The following is a 20,380-nucleotide window of genomic DNA, read 5'->3' on the forward strand; positions in this document are numbered from 1 at the left end:
GGAAACAATTAAGAAATTCCAGGAAGTAAATTGGAATACAAAGTGGTCTTCATTTCACAGGACTCCCTCTATCGTTAATACTCATGAGAATGAACACAGAAAGGAAGCTACTCCCTTACTGTATAATGAAAATCGTGATTTTTGGAATGCTTTTTCCAAATCAAAAAGGTCTCGAAACTAGTTCTTTCTCTTTCCTCTTTCCTGGTTTTGAGTTAAAGACCCTTCTTAGTAGATGATCTGGTACATACCAAGCACTGCTGGTTGGCTGCACACACACGTACAACAACATCAACCCAACAAGTAGAACCAAACGTCACTCTACTTTCACGGCGTTTGTCGTTTCTAATGGCTGAGTAATATTCCATTGTAAGCTGTAAGACCACAGCTTCTTTTGTTGTTGTTGTTGTTGTTTTCTCAACTTTACAGAGGTGGTGGGGGGAGTCAGGGAAGGAAGAGGTGTGGACTTGAAGGTTTTTGATTTTTTAATGCAAAATAATTTATTTTGTGTTTGATACCAGATGAGACGATAAGGGTGATGGTGCTCATGCCCATACGCCGGCTCCAGGTGAAGTGCTCTAGGCTTCGGGCTCACTCTGCTACCTAAGAAGGTCTTTCTCAGCTTCAGCTCTACACAATGCTTGTGACTCAGCGCCTTGCGGGTTTGGGCATTATGTAAAGGTTCACAGACTTGCTGAATGGGATGGTGCCCTCGATGCTGGTTTCCACCTGGGGGGACACTTTGCCACCTTCAATCCAGGGGGATTTTGTAATACGGGAATTGGAGTTGTAGGCCGGTAGCAGCCTCACTTCCACCGGGCATGGTTCTGTCCAGGCAGTATGGGAGAGGTACACCTGAGTGATAAGCCGGTGGCGCCCTGGTTGGGCCAGGATTCCTCAAGTCTGCCGGCTTAGGATGAATCATCTGAGCCTGGCCATCTGGATAGAAGACCTGGACCTTCACAGCACTCTCAGGGTCCTGCACATGTTCCAGGGTCACATCGACATCCAGGGCCACAACCAATCCAGACGTAAACCGCAAAGGGTTGTCTGACTCGCCTACTGGCTCAATGATGGTGGCTGAAGTGTGTGGATCTGCTCTGGAAGGGGAAGGTGCAAGGAGGTACTCTGCCTCACCATGGTCTGTCGAATTTTGACCACTTCCACAGGCTTGGATGTCATGAGTCGGGGCATAAGGTCAAGAAGTTTGTCCACAAAGCTGTCCTGTAGGTGGGGGCAAATCAGCAATAAAACACCTCTGAAAAAAGTCCACTTCCTGTAAAAAGTTTTCACACATCCCAAATAAGGGGTCAACTCCTCGAGTAGTCCGTGCTGTTACTGTAAGTTGCAAGGCTTTGGCCTGCAGCCTCATGGGATGTATAATCACCACCTGTTTCTTCTCCACACCACTGTACATGAACTCCATTTTGTAGGTCTCTTCCATGATCTGTTTTGCTGCTGCGGAGGCCAAGTCACTCTGCTTCAAATATAAAGGGGCAGCCACATTGCACAGCTTTCCTTGCAAGGCCTTGATGAGAAGAAGCTGACACCGAAGATAGGTAGCCGAGAAGTCAGCAACTCCTGCTAGTTCAGACTGAAGTTCTCCAAGTCTTTGCAGATCCCGGATGGTGAACTCCAGCAGCTTCTGGGTTCCCTGAGGGGCCCGGTGCTCTGAAGACTGTACACCCTTTCAGGGCTCTGCTGCAGGAACTGATGGGACGGGTCCTCATGGGGCGCAATACCGGGAGAAACGGCCGATGACACTAGTTTTCTACCTGGTAACCTTAAGGCAGGAACAAGATGAGAAAGACTGTCTCAGAGGTAGGCATAATGTCTGAAGGTATGATCTGAGAACAGTGCTGGCATTGTGGGACAGGTTGTAGCAGCATTAAAAATAAGAACCAAAACTGCAATGTAAGCTGGGTCATCCATGTCTGGTTCAGCTGGGTCAAAAAATGGATGGGTGCTCAGGAGCTCTGGCACCAAGGGAAGCACCAGGGTTGGATGCCGACTTCCCAGAAACTTCAAGCACTTCCATATAGAGTCCCTATCAGTAGGGGACTTGGTTAAATTTTTCAGCAGCTCCGCCAGTGCGAGATGAATCCCTTCTTTAGTCGAAACATTAGTACAGCATAAAAGTTCGTGAAGAGCCAGCCTCTCGAATATCTCTGGACGAATCCTCTAACACAGCCAGGACACTGCCAAGCTGATCCTCTCGGAGAGTGATGTTTTTAGAAATTTTTCTCATGCTGTGTATGGACTGTAGACGCACTTCCTCAATTTCATCATTAAACATGTCCACCGGGAAATCAGGGCGGCACTTCTCCGCAAAAGAAGGTGAAGATTGGGCCAGCATGCAGAGAGCCTCCACAGCAGCAATGCGGACCTCATACATCTCATCTTCCAATCCAGGAACAAAGGCTCCACAAGCTCCTGACTCCATCAAGTTCACAGCTCCTGTATCTATTTCTTCTTTGGGAGCATCACCTCCCCACTTTCTGCCACTGGAAAACTCTTCTGACCTGTAAAGTTCCTCGGCACTTTCACGTGTAGTGCGTTTTCTCCTGAGATCTGACATGAGCTTTTTGTTGAGCGTCTGCTCCAAGATATGAAAACTGACTTGTTCCATCGAGCCCAATAGCTTTGCAGCCTGAACTCGAACCACCCAGGAGCCATCACTGACCATGGGACAAATTGCTCCAAATGCATCATCAACTAAGCGAATTTCTTCATTAGAAGAAGGAATGGGGACAGTGCTTTCAGGATAGAGCTGACTGATAGCCCAGATAAGTTGGACTGCAGCACTGCGCACTTGTTCACAGTCATCAGACAACATTTTAGAGGCCTGATTATAAATTGCTTGGTGTAATTTCAGTCCTCTTTCATGAAGCCTGCAACATGGCTTTTATAGCCGCTCTTCTGACACGTGGGTCTTGGTCACTGAAGTAATCCCCTATAATCTTCTGGACATCTCTGACAGCTAGGCCTTCTCCATCTTTTGTGACACTTGTCTCCAAAGAGCCAAGATTGCCAAGTAATTGCAGGCACTTATTTCTTACACCAGGAGACGTATCAGTGAGGTGCTTGCAGGCTACATCAACTAATCCCATGTGGATAGCTTGATTCTCTGGGAGTTTGGTGCCAATTGCAAGCAAGGTGTCCAACAGTTGAGCAAGGACTTGATGAGACTTTTCATTCTGCAGGATGTTAATGGCATCATCCATAATGCACTCTGGTGAAAACCCTGCAGGCTTTGATAATAAACCCAACAATGATGCAATTTTCAGTCTCACAGATGGATCATTCTCCTTGTAACAATGTTCCAGGAGAATCCTGACTACTCCTTCCACACTTTCTGCTTCAACAGGCTTTCTGGCAAACTGGAGTAGATACTGCAAAGCATCCACTGGGGAGGGAGCTTTACACCGATCTACGTGGAGTGCTGAGATTTACTTGGTTTTGTCAATTGCAGTTTCTTGGTTGCAATTTCCTCCTGTTGTTGCTGGACCACCTTAGTGAATTCCTCGCACACTCGTTTCTTTAGGTGAGCCGCCATGACTGCCCGCCACACCACAGCTTCCTGATCCATCATATTTCGATGGACACCGAGGCTCCTTCCACAGTTTGCCTATTGTGGACATTGCTGCTAGAAACATTGGGGTGCAGCTGTCCCGGCTATTATGCTGAGTGAAAACAGTCAATCGGAAAGGGACAGACATTATATTGTCTCATTCATTTGGGAAATATAAAAATTAGTGAAAGGGAATAAAGGCAAAGCAGAGAAAATGAGTGAAAGTATCAGTGAGGGTGACAAAACAGGAGACACCTAACTCTGGGAAACAAACAAGGGTAGTGGAAGGGGAAGTGGGGGGGCGGTGGGGTGACTGGGTGATGGGCAATGAGGGGGGCTCTTGGCGGGATGAGCACTGGGTGTTGCGCTATATGTGGACAAACTGAACTCCAATAAAAAATTAAAAATTCAAGAAAAAGAAAACGGGCCCTTTATGTAAAATAAGCAAATATTTAACTGATGTATTCAGTAGGTCCAATAAATGGAAATGTATGACACTGAAAAAAAAAAAAACAAAACACCAGGTAAATCTTCAGGGTTCTAAAGAATGTCATTGTTTTTCAAAAGATATCCGAATGATAGAAACAGGAACACCACAAGTACAGAAGGAAAAGCTGCCGGAGGCACCGATATGAACAATTTCCCTACTACATTAAATGCCGTAGATCATTATGAGAAAGATTTAAATGCATCAGTAAATAAGAATCTTTAAGTCTTGGACACAGTTATTTTTTTAACATAAGCAAATAGGCAATAAGGTATTTCAAATGTGAAAAAGTACCTGTACCCACGGCCACCCTGGAGGAAGAGCACGCCAAGGGGCATGCTATCGGGATCCCCCACATGACGGAGCAGCCACCTGCCTCAGTGGAGCAAACGACTTTGGGCACTGAGCAACATCCTAAATGAAATCAAGAGCCCGCCAGAGCTACTACACTGGGGCGAGCTGAAGCTTATGGGCCTGAGCAGTTCGAGCCGGGCATGGCAGTTGGTGCTGAGTCCTTGGCCCGAGCCGAGATGCTAGCTGCTGAGGCCAAGCCAATTTACATGGCAGTCACACGTCTGATTCACTGCACCGACCTGGAGGAGCCACCTGCACACTTGGCCACCCTGCAAGAAGAGCTCCCCCGGGCACCCACTATCAATGTCCCCGGCATGCCATGCCAAAGGAGTCACCTGCCTCAGTGCAGCAACCAGCTTCGGCCCCCGAGCAACACCATGAACTAAGGCAGCAGCCCACCCCAGCTCTGAAGGTGGGGTCTGATGAAGCTTCTGGGCCTGAGGTGATCGAGCTGGGCAGGGCTGTCAGTGCTGAGTGCTTGGCCAGAGCGCAGATGCCAGCTGCTGAGACCAAGCCAATGCACGAGGTGGTCACACCTCTGATTCACTCTCCCGACAAGGAGGACCCACCTGCAATCTTGGCCACCCTTGTGGTACATCATGTCCCGGCGCATGCTATCAGGGTCCGCCACATGCCGGAGCGGCCACCCAGCTCAGTGCAGCAACTAGTGTCTGCCCTGTGCAATATCCTGAACCACCTCAACAACCGGCCCCAGCTCCTACCTCGGGGCCTGCTAAAGCTTCAGAGCCAGAGGTGATCAAGCTGGTCACGGCTCGAGCCGAGAAGCCAGCTGCTGAGACCAAACCAATGCACGTGGTGGTAACACCTCTGACTCACTGTTCCGACATGCAAGAGCTACCTGTAGCCATGGCCACCCTGGAGGAAGAGCACGCCCAGGTGCATGCTATAGGGTTCCCGTACATGCCCGAGCAGCCACCTGCCTCAGTGGAGTGAACAACTCTGGCCACTGAGCTACATCCTGAACCAAAACAAGAGCCCGCCACAGAGACTACAGTGAGGCCACCTGAAGCTTCTGGAGATGGAATACTTCCAAACTCGTTCTATGAGGCCAGCATCACCTGAAGTCCAGAAGCAGACAAAGACCCCACCCCACCAAAAAGGAGAGTTATAGACCAATGTCCCCGATGAACATGGATGCAAACATCTCAACAAGATACAAGCCAATAGGATCCAACGGTACATTGAGAAGTTACTCACCGTGACCAGGTGGCATTTATCCCCGGGACGCAAGGCTGGTTCAACACTCGGCAAACATCCCGTGTGACTGATCAGATCTGCAAGAGAAAAAACAAGAACCAGATGATCCTCTCAATAGATGCAGAGAAAGCATTTGACAAAATATGGCATCCTCTCCTGATCCAAATGCTTCAGAGTATAGGGATAGAGGGAACGTTCCTCAGCATCTTCAAAGCCATCTACGACAACCTCCTGGCAAATTATCATTCCCAAGGGGCAAACGCTGGGAGCCTTTCCCCGAAAAAGATCAGGAACGAGACAGGGATGTCCACTCTCACCACTGCTATTCAACATAACACTAGACGTCGTAGCTTCAGGAATCAGGCAACGAAAAGAAATAGAAGGCATTCAAATCGGCCTAGAAGAAGTCAAACTCTCCCTTTTCACAGATGACATGATACTGTACACCTAGAAAACCCAAAAGACTCCACCCCAAGACTGCTAGAACTCATACAGCAAATTCGGCAGTGTGGCAGGCTACAAAATCAATGCCCAGAAATCAGTGGCCTTTCTAGACGCTAACGATGAGACTGAAGAAAGAGAAATTAAGGAGTCAACTCCATTTACGATGGCACCCAAAAGCATGCACTACCTAGGAATAAACCTAACCAAAGAGGTAAAGGATCTCTACCCGAAAAACGACAGAACATGTCTGAAAGAGACTGAGCAAGACACAAAGAGATGGCAAACTATTCCATGCTCATGGATACGAAGAATGAATATTGGGAAAACATCAACGTGACCCAGGGCAATTTGCACAATTAACATAATCCCTAACAAAAATACCACGGACTCTCCTCAGAGAGCTGGAACAGATCATCTGAAGATTTCTGTGGAATCGGAAAGGACCCCGAATGGCCACGGGAATAATACCAAGAAAACCACAGCGGGGGGAGCACAATGCCGAATTTCAGGTTGCGCTGCAAAGCTGTGCTCACCAAGACAGTGGGCACAGGCACAAAAACAGACACATCCATCAATGGAACAGAAGAGGAATCCAGAGGAATCCAGAATCAAGTCGATGGTCAAGACCATACATTCGACCAAGCAGGAGAGACCATCCACTGGAAAAAAGACAAGTGTCTTCCATAAATGCCAGGCGAATACTGGACAGTCACATGCAGAGGAGGGAAACTGGACCACTGTCTCACACTGTACACAAAGATAAACTCAGAATGGATGAAAGATGTAAATGTGGGACGAGATTCCATCAAAACCCTGGGGGAGAACACAGGCAACGCCCTACCTGAACTTGGCCACAGCAACTTCTTGCAAGATACACCCATGAAGGCCAGAGAAACAAAAGCAGAGATGAACTATTGGGACTTCACCAGGATGACAAGCTTCCGCACAGCCAAAGAGACACTCAACAAAACCGACAGACAATCTCCAGAATGGGAGAAGCTACTTGCAAATGCCCCGTCAGATAAAGGGCCAGCATCCAAGATCGCTGAAGAACCTCTGCAACTCCACAGCAAAGAGACCAACCATCCAATCTGAAAATGGGCAAAAGACACGAACAGAAAAGTCACGGAGGAAGACCTAGACGTACATGGCCAACAAGCACGCGAGACAATGCTCTGCATCACTGGCCATCAGGGAAATACAGATCAAAACCACAATGAGAAACCACCTCACAGCGGTGAGAACATTAACAAGACAGGAAATACCAAATGTTGGACAGGATGCGCAGAAAGGGGAACGCTTTCAAAATACAAAACTTTCAGAGGTAGCCGTACTCACCTGATAGGGACCAGGGCGGGGGGCAGGCTCCCGACCAGGCTGGGGCACTTAGGGTAGGACCTGAGAGCGGGGAGCGGGGAGGGTGGCGGGGGGTGGAGGAAGAGCCAGGGCCTTGGGGGGGCTCCTGGGGCCCAGCAGCCCAGGCCCTCAAGCCACCGCCCCAAGGCCGTGCCCTGACGCTGGATGGTGTCTGCATCCAAACCCCTCTGAGCGTAAGCGGATGGGCTCAGTACCCTCCCTGTGCCCCGGTGGAGGGGCCTCGCACCCTCTCTGAGCCGCCCGGAGGAGACCTGACCCGTAGGAGGCCCCACCGCCAGCCCCCTCCGCGAACAGGTCCCACCACTCCTCCCCCGCGCAGCCCTTTGTCTCTCGGTCTCTCCCTCCCTGTCTCTGGGTCTGTCCCTCCCTGTCTCTCTGTCTCTCCCTCCCTGTCTCTCGGTCTCCCTCCCTCTCTGTCTCTCCCACGCTGTCTAGATCTCACCCTCCTTGTCTCTGTGTCTCCCTCTCTGTGTCTCAGTCTCTCCCTCCCAGTCTCTCAGCGTCTCCCTACCTGATTCCCTGCCTCTCCCTCCCTGTCTTTCTGTCTCTCCCTCACCGTCTCTCTCTCTCTGTCCCTGTCTCTCTGACTCTCCTTCCCTGTGTCTGTGTCTGTCTCTCTCTGCCACCCCATCTCGGTCTGTACCCGCAACCCCCCCCCCCCCCCCCGTCTCCTTCTCTCCCTCCCTCTCTCTGATTCTCGCTCCCTGTCTCGCCGGCTATCCCTCCCTGTGTCTCTGTCTCTCTTTGCGTCTCTATCTCTCCGCCAGTCTCTGTGTGTCTCCCTTCGTGTCTCCCGGTCTCTCACTCCCTGTCTCCTCTTCTCTCCATCCTGTCTCTGTGTCTCCCTCACTGTGTCTCGGTCTCCCTCCCTGTCTCTCTGTCTCTTCCTCACTGTCTCTCGGTGTCTCCCTCTCTGTCTCTGTCTCTCCCTCCGTGTCTCTCTGACTCTCCTTCCGTGTCTGGCTCTCTCCCTCCCTCCCTCAGTCTCCCTCCTTGTCTCGGTCTGTCCCTCGCCATCTCGCTGTCTTCTCTCCCTCCCCTCCCCGATCTCTCCCTCCCTGTCTGTGTCCCCCTCCCTGTGTCTGTCCGTCCCTCCGCTTCTCTGTCTCTCCTTCCCTCTCCATGTCAATCAAATAAAGGGTGACAACCATAGGATTCTCTCAACAGATGCAGAAAAAGCACTTGACCAAATAGACCATCATTTCGTGATGAAAACTTCCGCCCGGTACGGATACTGGGAACAAACCTCAATTCTCATAAAACCCATCTACAAAAGGCCCAGAGGGAAAGTCCTCTTCATTGGGAAAATCCTCGAGCTTTTAACTTAAGGTCAGGAACACGACAGGGTGTCCACCCTCAACGCTGTCATTCGGCACAGTAGTAGGGGTCCCAGCTTTCGCAGTGACATTCCGAAACAGAGAGAAAAGGCATCCCGATCAGCCAAGAAGTCAAACTCTCACTCTTCACAGAGGACATGACACTCTACGTGGAAAACCTCAAACAGTCACTAGATTGTACTTAAAGGATCTGTCCAACAAGACCACCTAACAATCGTGGATATCTATGCCCCGAATGTGGGAGCTGCCACGGATATCAATCAGTTGCGAAGCAAAGTTAAGACATACTTAGATAATAAGACACTTTTACTTAGAGACTCGAACACGGCGCTTTCTAGGATTGATAGATCTTCCAGGCACAGCATCTCCAAAGAAACAAGCGCATGAAAGGATGCAGTGTACCACATGGATCACACAAATGTTTACAGAACTTTACCTCCAAATGCAACTGAATTCACATTCTTCTCAAGTGCATGTGGAACTTTGTCCAGAAGAGACCACATACTGGGTCACAAATCAGGTCGTGATCGATACCAAAAGACTGGGATTGTCCCCTGTGTATTTTCAGACCATAATGCTCTGAAACTAGAACTCAACCACAAGAAGAAGTATGCAAGGATTTCAAACACGTGCAGGTTAAGGACCATCCTGCTAAAAGACGAAAGGGTCAACCAGTACATTAGAGAAGAATTAAAAAGATTCACAAAAACCAATGAGAATGAAGATACAACCAACCTGTTCCAAATCTTTGGGATACGGCAAAAGCGGTCCCAGATAGGGGAAATACATCGCAATGCAAGCGTCCATCCAAACACTGGAAAGAACTCCAATACACAAGCTAACCTTGCACCTAAAGGAGCTGGAGAAGGAACGGCAAATGAAACCTTCACCCAGCAGAAGACAACAGTTAATAAAAATTCGAACAGGACTCAATGAAATGGAGAGCAGAAGAACCGGGGAAACACATCCACAAAACCAGGAGGTGGATCTTTGAAAGAACCAATAAGAGAGAGAAAAACCATTAAGCCAGCCTTATAAAAAGAAGAGAGAAAAGACTCTAATTAATAAAATCATGAATGAGAAACGAGAGATCACCACCAGCACCAAGGAAATGCAAACGATCTTAAAACTCATCCTGACGAGCTGTACACCAGTAAATTGTGCAATCGAGAAGAAAGGGACACATTTCCGGAAAACCACAAACTACCAAAACCGGAACAGGAAGACACAGAAAACCCGAACAGGCCAATATCCAGGGAGGAAACTGAAGCAGTCATCATCAAAGACCTCCCGAGACACAAAAGCCCAGGGCCGGATGGCTTCCCTGGGGAATGCTATCAAACGTTTAAAGAAGAAACCATACCTATTTCTACTTAAGCGGTTCCGAAAGATAGACAAGAGATGGAATGCTTCCAAACTCGTTCTTGGAGGCCAGCATCACATTATGTCCAAAAGCAGACAAAGACTCCACCCCACCACCCCACCCAAAAGGAGAATTATACTCCGATGTCCCCGATGAACACGGATGCAAACGTCCTCAACAAGATACGAGCCAATAGGATCCAACGGTACATTGAGAAGTTACTCACCGTGACCAGGTGGCATTTATCCCCGGGACGCAAGGCCGGTTCAACACTCGGCAAGCACTCCGTGTGACTGATCAGATCTGCAAGAGAAAAAACAAGAACCAGATGATCCTATCAAGAGACGCAGAGAAAGCATTTGACAAAATCCATTCCTGATCCAAATGCTTCAGAGTATAGAGATAGAGGGAAAGTTCCTCAGCATCTTCAAAGCCATCTACGACAAGCCCCTGGCAAATTATCATTCCCAATGGGGAAACACCGGGAGCCTTTCCCCGAAGACCAGGCACGAGACGGGGATGTCCACTCTCACCGCTGCTATTCTCAACATAGTATGAGACGTCACGGCCTCAGCAATCAGGCAACGAAAAGAAATAAAAGGCATTCAAACCCACAAAGGAAAAGTCAAACTCTCCCTCTTCGCCGATGACATGATACCGTACCTAGAAAACCCAAAAGACTCCACCCCAAGATTGCTGGAACTCCTACAGCAAGTTCGGCAGTGTGGCGGGATACAAACTCAGGGCCCAGAAACCAGTGGCCTTTCTGTACGTGAACAATGAGTCTGAGGAAAGGGATATCAAGGAAGGGGTCAATCCCATTTATACAACCGCAGCACCCATAAAAAGCATGAGCTACCTAGAAAGAAACCTAACCAAAGGGGTAAAGGATCTCTACCCGAAACACTGCAGCACATGTCTGAAAGAAACTGAGGAAGACACAAAGAGATGGAAAAAGGTTCCATGCTCCTGGGTTGAAAGAATTAATATTGGGGAAAATGTCAACGTGACCCAGGGCAATTTACACATCTAGTGCAAAATCTGTCAGAAATACCACAGACTCTCTTCAGAGAGCTGGAACAAATCATCTGAAGACTTGTGTGGAATCAGAAAAGAACCCAAACAGCCATGGGAATAGTAGCCAAGAAACCCACTGCGGGGCGGGGGGGGGGGAGCAGCACAATGCCCGATTTCAGGGTGTGCCACAAAGCTGTGACCATCAAGACGGTGTGGTACTGGCACAAAAACGGACACATGGATCAGTGGAATAGGGGAGAGCATCCAGAAGTGGACCCTCAACTCTACGGGCAACTAAGATTCGGCCAGGCAGGAAAGACCATCCACGGGGGAAAAAAAGTCTGTTCGATAAAGGCTGCTGGGAACACTGGACAGCCACATGCAGAAGAATGAAACCGGACCATTCCTCTCACACCAAACACAAGGATAAACTCAAAACGCATGAAGGATGTAAATGTGAGACAAGATTCCATCAAAACCCTCCGGGAGAACACAGGCAACAACACCCTTCTTGAACTGGGCCACAGCAACTTCTTGCAAATGACATCAGCCACGAAGGCCAGAGAAACAAGAGCGAAATGGACCGCTGGGACTTCATCAAGATGAGCCGCTTCCGCACAGCAAAAGAAAAACTTGTCCCCGAAGACAAACAGTAACCTCCCTGATAGTGGCCATAGTAATTTCTTCCTAGACATGTCTCCAGAGGAAAGGGAAACAAAGCTAAAAGTGAACTATTGGGACTTCATCAAGATAAAAATCTGCACAATGAAGGAAACAATCAATGAAACTAAAAGGCAGCCTACAGAATGGGACAAGATGTTTACAAATGACATACCTGATAAAGGGTTAGGATCCGAAATGTATAGAGCACTTACCAAACTCAACACCCAAAAAACAAATAATCCAGCTAGGAAATAGGCAGAAGACACGAATAGACATTTTTCCAAATAAGCCACACAGATGGCCAACAGACACATGAAAAGATATTCAACATCACTCATCATCAGGGAAATACAAATCAAACCATGATGAGACATCATCTCACACCTGTCAGAATGGCCAAAATTAACAACACAAGAAGCAACAAGTGTCGGTGAGTGGTAAAGAAAGGAGAACCCTCTTGCATTGCTGCTGGGAATGAAAACTGGTACAGCCACTCTGGCAAACAGTATGGAGTTTCCTCAAAGAGTTAAAATAGTACTACCCTAAGATCCAGCAATTGCACTACTAGGTATTTACCCAAAAGATACAAAAATACTGATTCGAAAGGGTATATGCCCCCTCGTGTTTATAGCAGCATTATCAATAATAGCCAAACTATCAAGAAAGCCTAAATGTTGATCAACGTGCATGGATAAAGATGTGGTCTCACCCCAGTGAGAATGGTGAAAATTAACAAGACAGGAAACAACACACGTTGGAGAGGATGTAGAGAGAGGGGGACCCTCCTGCACTGTTGGTGGGAACGTGAACTGGTGTAGCCACACTGGAAAACTGTGTGGAGGCTCCCCAAGAAGTTAAAAATAGAGCTACCCTACGGCCCAGCAAATGCACTGCTGGGGATTTACCCCAAAGATACAGATGCTGTGAAACGCTGGGACACCTGCACCCCGATGTTTCTAGCAGCAATGTCCACAATAGCCACACTGTGGAAGGAGCCGAGATGTCCTTCAACAGACGAATGGGTAAAGATGCGGTCTATGTATACGATGGAATATTACTCCGCCATCAGAAAGGACAAATACCCACCATGTGCTTCGATGTGGATGGAACTGGAAGGTATTATGAGGAGTGAAAAAGTCAACTGCAGAAGGACAATCATCATATGGTTTCACCCATATGTGGAATATAAGAAATAGTGAAAGGGATTCTAAGGAAAAGGAGGGGAACTGAGCGAGAAAAATTAGAGAGGGAGACAAACCGTGAGAGACTCCTAACTCTGGGAAAGAAACAAAGGGTTGCAGAAGGGGAGGTGGGTGGGGGGATGGGGTAACTGGGTGACTGAGGAGGGCACTTGGTTGGAAGACCACTGGATGTTATACTATATGGTGGAAAATCGAATTTTAATAAAAGCAAACGTAAAAACAAAAACAAAAAAGATGTGGTCTATATATACAATGGAATACTACTGGGCCATCCAAAAAGAATGAAATCTTGCCATTTGCAACATCCTGGTTGGAGCTAGAGCGTATTATGCTCAGTGAAATAAGTCAGTCAGAGAAAGACAAACACCATATAATTTCACTCATGTATGGAATGTAAGAAATGAAACAGATGAATGCAGGGAGAGAAATGAGAGAGACGCAAACCAGGAAACAGATTCTTAGCTACAGAGAACACGCTGAGGGTTGCTGAGGCGAGGGGAGAGAGGGAGTGGGTATTAAGGAGGGCACCTGTGATGAGCACTGAGCATTATGTGTAAGTGATGGATCACTAAATACTACCCTTGAAAGTAATAATGGCTATATGTTAACCATCGAATTTATATAAAAACTTGAAACCTAAAAGAAATAATACAACAAAGAATGCACCTAATAAAAAGAGGAAGGGAAAAAAAAGAGGGAGAGCAAGAGAGACAAATGAATTACTACTATTAATAAAGTAATTAATACTAATTATAATTGGAACATTAAATACTGTTTTATATTATAATAGAATAACAAAAATATTTAATCCAAAGCAGGCAGAAAAAGAGGGAGAACACCGCAAAGAACAGATGGGCAGACATGACAAATAGGAGACAGCAAGATAAAAGATTAAAATCCAATGCATCAATAATCATATTAATTATAAATGGTCTGAATAGCTCAATTTAAAAAGCAGAGATTTATAAGTTGGATAAAAAGGCAAGGTCCAATTGTATTTGGTCCAATTGTGTTTTGCTTCTGAGAAACTAACCTTAAGTAAAAAGATATAAATAAGTTAAAAGTAAAATGATGGAAAAAATATATAAAGAGAGCAGGATTACGTATATAATATCATGTAAAGTATACTGCAGAGCCAAGCACATTACCTAGGAAAAGCAGCTCTTTCCATAGTGATAAAGGGGACAAAGATTTCAACTTACCAAGAGGACATCCTCATCCTAAACATTTATTATGCACCTAATAACGAATTGCCAAAATACATGAAGGAAAAATTGGTAGAACTGCACAAAATTCTGTCTACGGGTACAACGGGAGATTTCAACATCATTCTCTCAAAAATTGGTAGAATATCTGGGCATAAAGTCCATTAGGGCATAGAAGACCTATGAGCATCCTCGGCCACGGTGGCCTCATTGGCATTCATGAAACACACCATCGAAAAAAATTAAAAATTAAAAAATGAAAATAAATTTAAAAAACCAACACCATCCAACAGCCACAAAATGGAACAGGGATGTCAGAATTCTCAAGGATCAGTTCAGCAGCTTAACCGAGCCACCCACGTGCCCCTCTTTCTCAAGAAATGTAAAAGAATTCAAGGCATAATCTCTGACCACAGTATAACCAAGGAGAAGTCAGTAACAGAAAGATCCCTGGGAAATCTTCAACAAAAGAATGTATGTCTTCAAAACTCTTGGGAAGAAGAAAGAAGAAAGAAGAAAGAAGAAAGAAGAAAGAAGAAAGAAGAAAGAAGGAAGAAGAAGAAGAAGAAGAAGAAGAAGAAGAAGAAGAAGAAGAAGAAGAATAACAACAACAACAACAACAGCAACAAAGATCTTTGAGCCAAAGGAAAATGAAATGACATTTAATGTCAAAATTTGTGAATTAAGCAGCACTTGGAGGAAAATGTATAATAAAACCCCTGAGTTAGAGAAAGTACAAATCATCCTGAGAAACTAGAGAACATGAGTCAATTAACCCCAAAGTTATCAGAAGAAAATAAAGATCAGAGTAGAATTCAATGAAATTGGAAACTCAAAATAACAGAGAAAGATCAATAAGACCAAAACCTATTTCTTAAGATCAATAAAATGTATCAACTTCTAGTCACATTGATCAAAACAAAACAAAAAAAGAGTCTACACAATCCTACATCAGGAGAGAGGGGATGTCACCACAAATCCTACAAATGGTAAAGTGGGTAAGAAGGGAATAGGAAAAACAAGTTTGTGATAATCGAATGAACAACGTTCAGGGAATGACATAAATTCCCAAAGCTACCTCAAAAAAGAAAAAAACAAGGAAAGCCTTATGGCCCTTTATCTTTAGAGAAGCTCATTTTAGTTAAAACCTTCCTACTCTAAAGACAGACATACAAATCCAAGCCGAAGGGCTTCACTTCCCAAAACGTCTGAGGAAGAAATGGTACCAATTCTACGAACTCTTCCAGAAACCCGCAAAGGAAGGAACAGGTCCCTACTGGTGAGGCCTGCTTCGCTCTGACCTCAAAGCCTTGTCTGGCCTAGAAAATGAGAGAACAACCCATATGTTGGCAACTGAACAGCAACAGAAAATAAACTTACAAAAATAAATAAATAAACAAACAAACAAACAAATAAATAAAAGACAATGAGAGAACTACATTATTCATGAGCGCCGACGCACATCCCCTTACCACGTTTTGGCAAAGCGAATCCAACAACACACAGAACCGTTCCCGCATGACAGGCAAGCCCACGCCGGGCCACCTTCCCTCCGAGTGCTGCCAATACGGCGCCACCACCGGCAGGAATCACCCTCCCGAGACAGGCATTCCCTGTGCAGGAACAAGTTGCCCTACTATCATCCAGACTAAGGTCGCATCCCGATTGTCTGGGGAATCCAAAGGAAACGCGGCTCTGGCACACGGGCATTGTGGTGGCCACAGACGAGGAGGAAGCTCAAGCATGCAGGCTCCTGGGACCACCCGGGTCTGAAAATAATTAACCCCCAGGCCTGGCCTGACCGTTCCACAACGGCGTGAGACACTGTGATGTCTGCGTGACAGGCTTACGGACCCACACGGCAAGCGGGCAAAGTCGAGAAATGTCCTTGTTTTGCTGGGTTTACAGGAAGGTGAGGTGGCCTTTCCCGTTACACGTCCTTGGGAAAATATGTCAGTGTGTCGCATGTAGGCACCCCTTCCCAGTGACATGCGGAGGGTCTCCCTGCCACTGAGCTCCCCGGAAAACTCACCGAGAGGTGGGGGCCCGGGGTGTTGTCAGTGGGGAACCCCAGGGCAGGCCCAAACACTGGGCTTACACCATCTAAAGGGACACCGAGAAGAGCGCCTGCCAACCCAGACGGGGCACCGCAGCCTCTGTCTGTAGCGCTGGCCGCACGGCAGGTGCCTGGTGAACAAGCTGGAAGCCAGATGCGCACACGCCAGGCCAACCCGGCTCTCCAGCGCACCCTGACTGCTCTCCTCAAGCTGAGTAGCTAATCACAACTAAAGACCTGAAACCAGACGGGCCAGCTGACCGCGGGGTGGGCACCTCTAGGGACCAGCCAGCCCGGTGCCCCTGGACAGCCAGCCACAGCCAGACAAGGGTCCCCTGAGTCCCCTGGCACAGCCCACGAGAGACGCTGTGCTCTGTCACCTGGTGAGGCCGTGGCAAACAGCAGTGGTTGGGTCTCCCTTCTGGGAACCCATGTATGCGGCCGTCTGTCTGGCACCGGCTCCGACCTGAGACCTCTGGGCTTGGCCAGGGCGGAGCCTCAGCAGGCCCGGGGAGAACGCGGCTGGGCCCCTCCCGGCATAGTCAAGGAGGGCCGGCCAGGTCCCTTGGCCTTGGCCAGGTCCCTTGGCTGAAGGCCGTGAGTCTCGTCTGGTGGCCTGCCTCGGGGCGCCTGCAGTGGCCCTAGACCCGCCCATCTCAGGTGAGCCGACGGTCCTACCCCTGACCCACCCAATCCGGGCTGTGGTCGGGCCCTCACGTGGGATGACGGTGGCAGCTCAAGTCCCTTGTGGGACAGAGCCAGCATCGGGGGCGTACCCCGGTCTGCAGGGAGACTCAAGCCAGCACTGTACACCCGCCTCCCCAGGGCGTCCCAGCCCCATGGACAGGGGTCCAGAGGGCTCAGCATTCCAGGGCCTCTGCCCACCCAAAACCCAGAATCCAGGTGTACAGTGAAGACGGCACCGGGCAGCGAGCCCCTCAGATCAGGGGTCTCCCCAGGGCTCGGGGGCGTGGGCTGCCCAGAGTAGACGTGGGATGGGCAATGAGCAGAAACACGCATCCACGGGGATGGGGCGGCAGACGTAGGGAGTGACCGCTGCTGGGGACAGGACCCTCTGGGAACGTGAAGATGCTCTAACACTGACCATGGCGACGGCGGCCCAAGTCTGTAAATACACTGGAAACCACCGAACCGCATACTTTACAGGAATGAAGCGTGGAGAGTGGTTTTAACCTCAGTGCAGGTGTTACGCAGAAAAGAATAATTAGGCTGTTGTTCCCCGGCATACAGACGTGTGTGCAGACCCCCTATGTACTCGGGTACGCACACGCGCACGCACACGGGTCTTCCCTCCTCTGTCTACCCGGAGGAACGGGATCACCCTTCATGGTCCCGACACGCATCCTGCCCGGACATCCGTAGCTGGGACCTGCCTTTCCCAGGTTAACAAAACCAGAGAAGAAATATCAGACTGGCTCCTGCAGGTGGAGTGTCCCAAGAGATGAACAAGTTGGCGTCCGGAGGCCGCCCAGCCGCACCGAGAGCTCACTGCGCGCCAGGCCCGCCGCCAAGCCCGTCCTGGTGGGGAACTAGTCACTGTATCCTCACCCAGGCTGGAAGGTTATGTGTCACCCGGACCAGGCCACAGGGCGCCCACACGGCCACCAAACATCACTTCCAGGTGTCCGTGCTGGTCTCTGCAGCCCATGGTCTTCTTCGGCGAGGGCAACCTCACCCCCCAATCCTCTGGGCTCCACCTGTCTGGCATCAAACACTGGCTCTACCTGCATCCTGGTCCCCAGGGGGGGCCCAGGCTGGACACGGGGCTCCCAGGATGAGGCGACTGCCCCCCTACTCCGGACACCACTCAGACCCTGGCTCTTCCCCGCTGGGCCATGTACCAGCCACCCGGGCCTGAGCACGTCACATCGCTGCCCTGCTCCCCACCTGCAGGCCCATGCCCTGGGCAGGGCTGCCATGAAGACCGGACACAATTAAATGCCTCGGATGCTAGAGAGCGGCTGCGTAATACATCAGGATTAGAAAGCTCCTGAGAGCTCGCATCCACCGTCTCTCTTCTAGGGCGTGCCCCCTGCCCACTTCTAGCCGGGGAAGCCAAGGGAGGCCCTGCACCCAGGGTCCAGACGTCTGCAAGTGGCACGGGTCGACTTGTCCAGCAGGCCGGAAGGCCTCCCCATCCAGAGGCGAGGGACACAGCAGGGGACGAGGGGGGCCCCTCGCGCATGCCCCGCTGGCCCAGACGAGCACCAGTGTGCTGGTCACCTGGCAGGTGCACAGCCCACGCCTCCGGTAGTCATCCCCTCCCTCCCCGGGCTCGGACCGACAGCTCGCATACCTGCACCCGCACACCTACTAACTTGGGTGGGCGGTGCAAGAGTCAGTGTTTTCTGGACACTCCCATGACCCTGGGGATACCCACTGTCCCGTGCAGTGCAGCAAAGGCTGAGCCACTCTGCGCGGCAGCCCTACTGCCGGACGCCTCTGGGGATGGGGAGCTCACTGCTCAGGATGTCACCAAACCCCTGTGCCTGTCAGGCACGGCTCATGGGGCTGTGCTCAGCTTCCCCTGGTCCCCGTCCTGCCTCAGCACTACTAGCCCCTCTACCCCCACGGCCCCTCCCCAGGGGCTCCTCTGCCGCACCCCTCCCTCCGTGGAGCACACGGAGCGCCTCTTGCCTGTGCCGTCCAGAGGTAGTCCAGCCGCAGCTTGACGTCCACCTGCCGGGCGTGCAAGGCCAGCGTGCACGAGAACAGCAGGATGGCCATGATGGGCTCGAAGCTGAGCCCGGACACCGCGTTGCCCCTGGGGGAGGTGGGGGATGGTGAGGAGAGAAACCTCTTCAGTAACGAGGGCCCAAGACCCGTCCACGTGCCCCCGGGGCAGGCCAGTCGGCAGCACCTGCCACCGGCCTGGCTGCAGCACCTCCCACCCGAACCGAGGCCTCGCTGGCCCTGGGCCCAAATGGACACACGGATAAGCCGTGGAAGCAGGCAGCGCCCGACGCGTGTCTCCAGGGGGCCGGCAGCAGCGCACCTACCCCGAGGCCCAGGTGTAGCCGCTGAGCTCCAGGACCAGGATGTAGGACGCGGTGAGCATGAGGAGCAGGATCGTTTTGGGCAGGGAGGACACTCGCAGGAAGATGGCCAGTGGGAGCGTGTCCACCAGGCTGCAGAGCAGGGCGTGGGGCACAGACGCGCAGGGCGCAGCGGGCACAGGCCGCCGGGCGTCAGGACCCCCAGGGTCCTGTTAGGGCTGGAGCTCCAGGCCCAGGGCAGACAGCCCACCTGGAGGGGGCGGAGGGGTGGAGGGGGCAGGGGCAGAGGGGGAGGGGGCGGGGGTTAGGGGGAGTAGGAGCAGAGAAAGCAGGGCCAGAGGAGGCAGGGACAGAGGGGGCAGGGGAGGAGGGGCGGAGGGAGTGGAGGGGGAAGAGGAGGCAGGGGTGGAGGAGACGGGGGTAGAGGAACAGAGGAAGAGGGGGCGGTGGGGGCAGAGGAGGCAGGGGTTGGAGGGGGCAGAGGAGCAGAGGGAGCAGAGGCCAATGGGGCGGTGGGGGTAGAGGAGGAGGGGGTGGAAGAGGCACGGGTGGAGGAGGCAGGGGCAGAGGGGACACAGGGTCAAGAAGAGGTAGGGGTGGAGGGGATGGTGGGGAGTGGAGGCAGCAGGGGCAGGAGTGGAGGGGGCAGGGACAGAGGGGTCACGGGCAGAAGAGTAGGGGTGGAGGGGCAGGGGAGGAGGAGCCAGGGGCAGGGGGGCAGGGAGACGGGGGCTCAGGACCAGCTGCCCTCAGCCCCACCTGCACCGCCCACCCGCTGCTACAGCTTCCTGTGGGAAGGAGGGGATGCCCCCAGGTGCCGCCCGCCCCCCCTTGCTGTGCCCTCCAGGCTCCTCCCAGTGTAGGCTGGGAGAAGCAAGAGACCCCCTCGCCCCCCCAGACCGCCCGTGCCCTCTCGGCCCCCCTACTGTCACTGCGGCCCTGCCTCCCTCCTGGTACTCAGCGCCCCACCCCTGCCCTGACTCCTGCCCCAGCTTCTAGTGCGCACTGGGGAGGGGCTGGGTGTCCCTTCACCCGGAGACAGCCCCCCTCAGCCCCGCACACCTCACGGGGC

General features: G+C 50.7%; 1 protein-coding gene and 1 pseudogene across 1 annotated transcript in view; both read right to left on the reverse strand.

Moving 5' to 3' along the window:
- Nucleotides 1-26: 26 nt before the first annotated feature.
- On the reverse strand, nucleotides 27-19,008 carry LOC140605144 (integrator complex subunit 4 pseudogene; annotated as a pseudogene).
- Nucleotides 10,270-20,380, reverse strand: part of LOC140604518 (adenylate cyclase type 1-like) — a 30,046-nt gene continuing 19,935 nt past the window's right edge. Inside the window, 4 exon segments of the mRNA XM_072775752.1 lie at nucleotides 10,270-10,451; nucleotides 18,943-19,076; nucleotides 19,312-19,489; nucleotides 19,492-19,558. Of these exon segments, the coding sequence (XP_072631853.1) occupies nucleotides 10,282-10,451; nucleotides 18,943-19,076; nucleotides 19,312-19,489; nucleotides 19,492-19,558 (549 nt within the window). The 3' untranslated portion in view covers nucleotides 10,270-10,281.

This window comes from Canis lupus, chromosome 15 (assembly GCF_048164855.1).
Source record: "Canis lupus baileyi chromosome 15, mCanLup2.hap1, whole genome shotgun sequence".
Classification (NCBI taxonomy): Eukaryota; Metazoa; Chordata; class Mammalia; order Carnivora; family Canidae; genus Canis; species Canis lupus.